The 2,087-nt window shown below is 48.8% G+C and overlaps 1 protein-coding gene across 1 annotated transcript; it reads right to left on the reverse strand.

Moving 5' to 3' along the window:
• Positions 1-500: 500 nt before the first annotated feature.
• Positions 501-2,042, reverse strand: PPTG_04549 (hypothetical protein; the record flags this gene model as incomplete). The annotated part of the gene is made up of 5 exons (XM_008896795.1): positions 501-1,158; positions 1,265-1,484; positions 1,541-1,670; positions 1,697-1,889; positions 1,948-2,042. The coding sequence occupies 5 exons, from the start codon at positions 2,040-2,042 to the stop codon at positions 1,035-1,037; spliced, it is 762 nt and encodes a 253-aa protein (XP_008895043.1). The 3' UTR covers positions 501-1,034.
• Between the last annotated feature and the right edge of the window lie 45 nt (positions 2,043-2,087).

Genomic DNA, 2,087 nt, shown 5'->3' on the forward strand with positions numbered 1-2,087 from the left:
GGATCCTGAAGATCAACGAAGATGTACAAGGTGTATCGGCATCAGTGATGACCGTATCGACATCTATGATGACCGGAAGACTCGTTACGTGCCTTGTGATGACACAGCCCACGTCCAACCATTGGAGCAGAACAACTAGTACGATATAGACCACGACAGCTCAAAGAGCAGACACTTTGCCTTTTACCTACAAATACACTAGGCTACAACTACCAGGAGCTTCGCCAGCTCCCCATCGTGTTTTCAGTTTGAATACACCACAAAGAGAGCGTCTTCCTGGGGAAAAAAATCGGCAGAGAACTTGACCCTTCAACCATTGTAGTGGTTGAACATGCTAAATATCTTGTATCATTGGACCGTGTGGTCCATATCATCTCACCTAATACAAATTTTCGAGGCCGAATTTTTCATTTTATGTATTTTTTAATAGAGTTTTCCGTTCTGATAAAAAAAAAACTGCAACTAGCTACATAGTTGTAAAACTAAAACCAGCTCGATCCCCTTAGTACAATGTGGGTGGTTTTGGTTTTACAATAGAAACTTAGGTTTCGCCCCCCTTCGCTTTAGCTGTTAGCGCTAAGCTACTACTACTCTACTCAATGCAACGAAGGCTGTTGGTTTTACCCCTCAGGAGCCTCCTGTAGGCTCAGCAACCTAGTCTATGGACATCGTACTCCTAAAACCAACGGGCCCATTGACGATGTATAATCTAGAATACCTGCTTTAATAGTCAAGTGTAATGATGCCTGCGCCGCGTCAATGCCATTCCAACATACCAACCCGAACTAGTGCGAGTTCGCACAGCCGTAGCAAACTGCTCGGTATTTGCTCAGGAGAGCCCAGTGCCGAGTACCGGTGGGAGCCGAACACTACATTCTCTAGAAACCGGCTCTGTAAATCGCGACCAAAACGACCACAGAAGAGGTGCCTGGCCAAATGCAGCAAACTGTCGGCTGAGTCTGCGCGATGTCGATGCCAAGAATTCATCCACACACCTGTTCCACCTGCATCGCTTTCCCTACACTCACGTGTTTTTAACCAATTAAAAACCATTTAGCGCGTGCCTGTTCAATTTGGATCAGGGTGGAACGTGCTCGTACGCGTTGGCTGTGATGCCCTTGCACACAGGCTGCAACGCGGTGCACTCGAGAATTTCCACTTCAATTCATGAATCACGAACATTTGGTTAGCTCAACTTCAACATTTGCAGACGAACAAGTTGCTGTTGACAGCAACAGCCTGTTGTTAAACAGACAGACGGTACCATTTGGCATCGGCGGGAGATCCGTGGACATGGACTTGGGATCTTAGTTCGAGACGGAGTGTAGCTGTCGTACGTGACGGTCGAGATCTTGGTCGTAGTGTATGCCTTCTTGAGGTTGTCGGGTAGGGCGTGAACTCGCACGGGGTCGTGTCATGGTCGCAGTCGTCCGGTTGGAAATACCCCACACCGTATTTGCCAGCGTCGGCAGGTTTCACCAGGGCTACAAGTACCGTCAGTCAGACTTGTACATTACCATGATATGTAGGGCTTGCGTACCGGACTTGTCGACCAAGTTGGCGATCTCCGTAGTGAACTCGAACACGTTGCCTCCTACGATCTCAGCAGTCATCTCAGGCTCCTCATTCATCCATTTCGCCCGCATCAATGCGATATCAGTATCGTATTCCTTCGAACGCTACGAGCTAAACTCACGTCGTAGAACTCGCGCTGGTTTTCGTAGCCGTCGATGGTGTTCTCACCCTTGTTGCAGCCGAACTCGCCGAACATGAGAGGACGAGCATATTTCACCTCGGCGTATTCGTCCATCAGCGTCTTCAAACCACTAGACTGCGAGTATTTCGTGTGAGTGGCTGGATCGCACTCGACGTAAGGATTGAAGCCCATCCTACATCGAATACAATGGTTAGTACAAAGAGGAACAGGACTTGGAACAATGAACTTACCATTCAGCGCGCGAGTTCTCGTCGTTGTCAACGGCACAGTCATAGTAAGAGATCCACTGCCAGCGCGGTGGAATATCAGCAATGTCCAGCCCCATGGGAACTTGACGCACAGCTGCCGAGCAACTAGCTGCGTAACTTCG

This window comes from Phytophthora parasitica (genome assembly GCF_000247585.1).
Source record: "Phytophthora parasitica INRA-310 unplaced genomic scaffold supercont2.5, whole genome shotgun sequence".
Classification (NCBI taxonomy): Eukaryota; Oomycota; class Peronosporomycetes; order Peronosporales; family Peronosporaceae; genus Phytophthora; species Phytophthora nicotianae.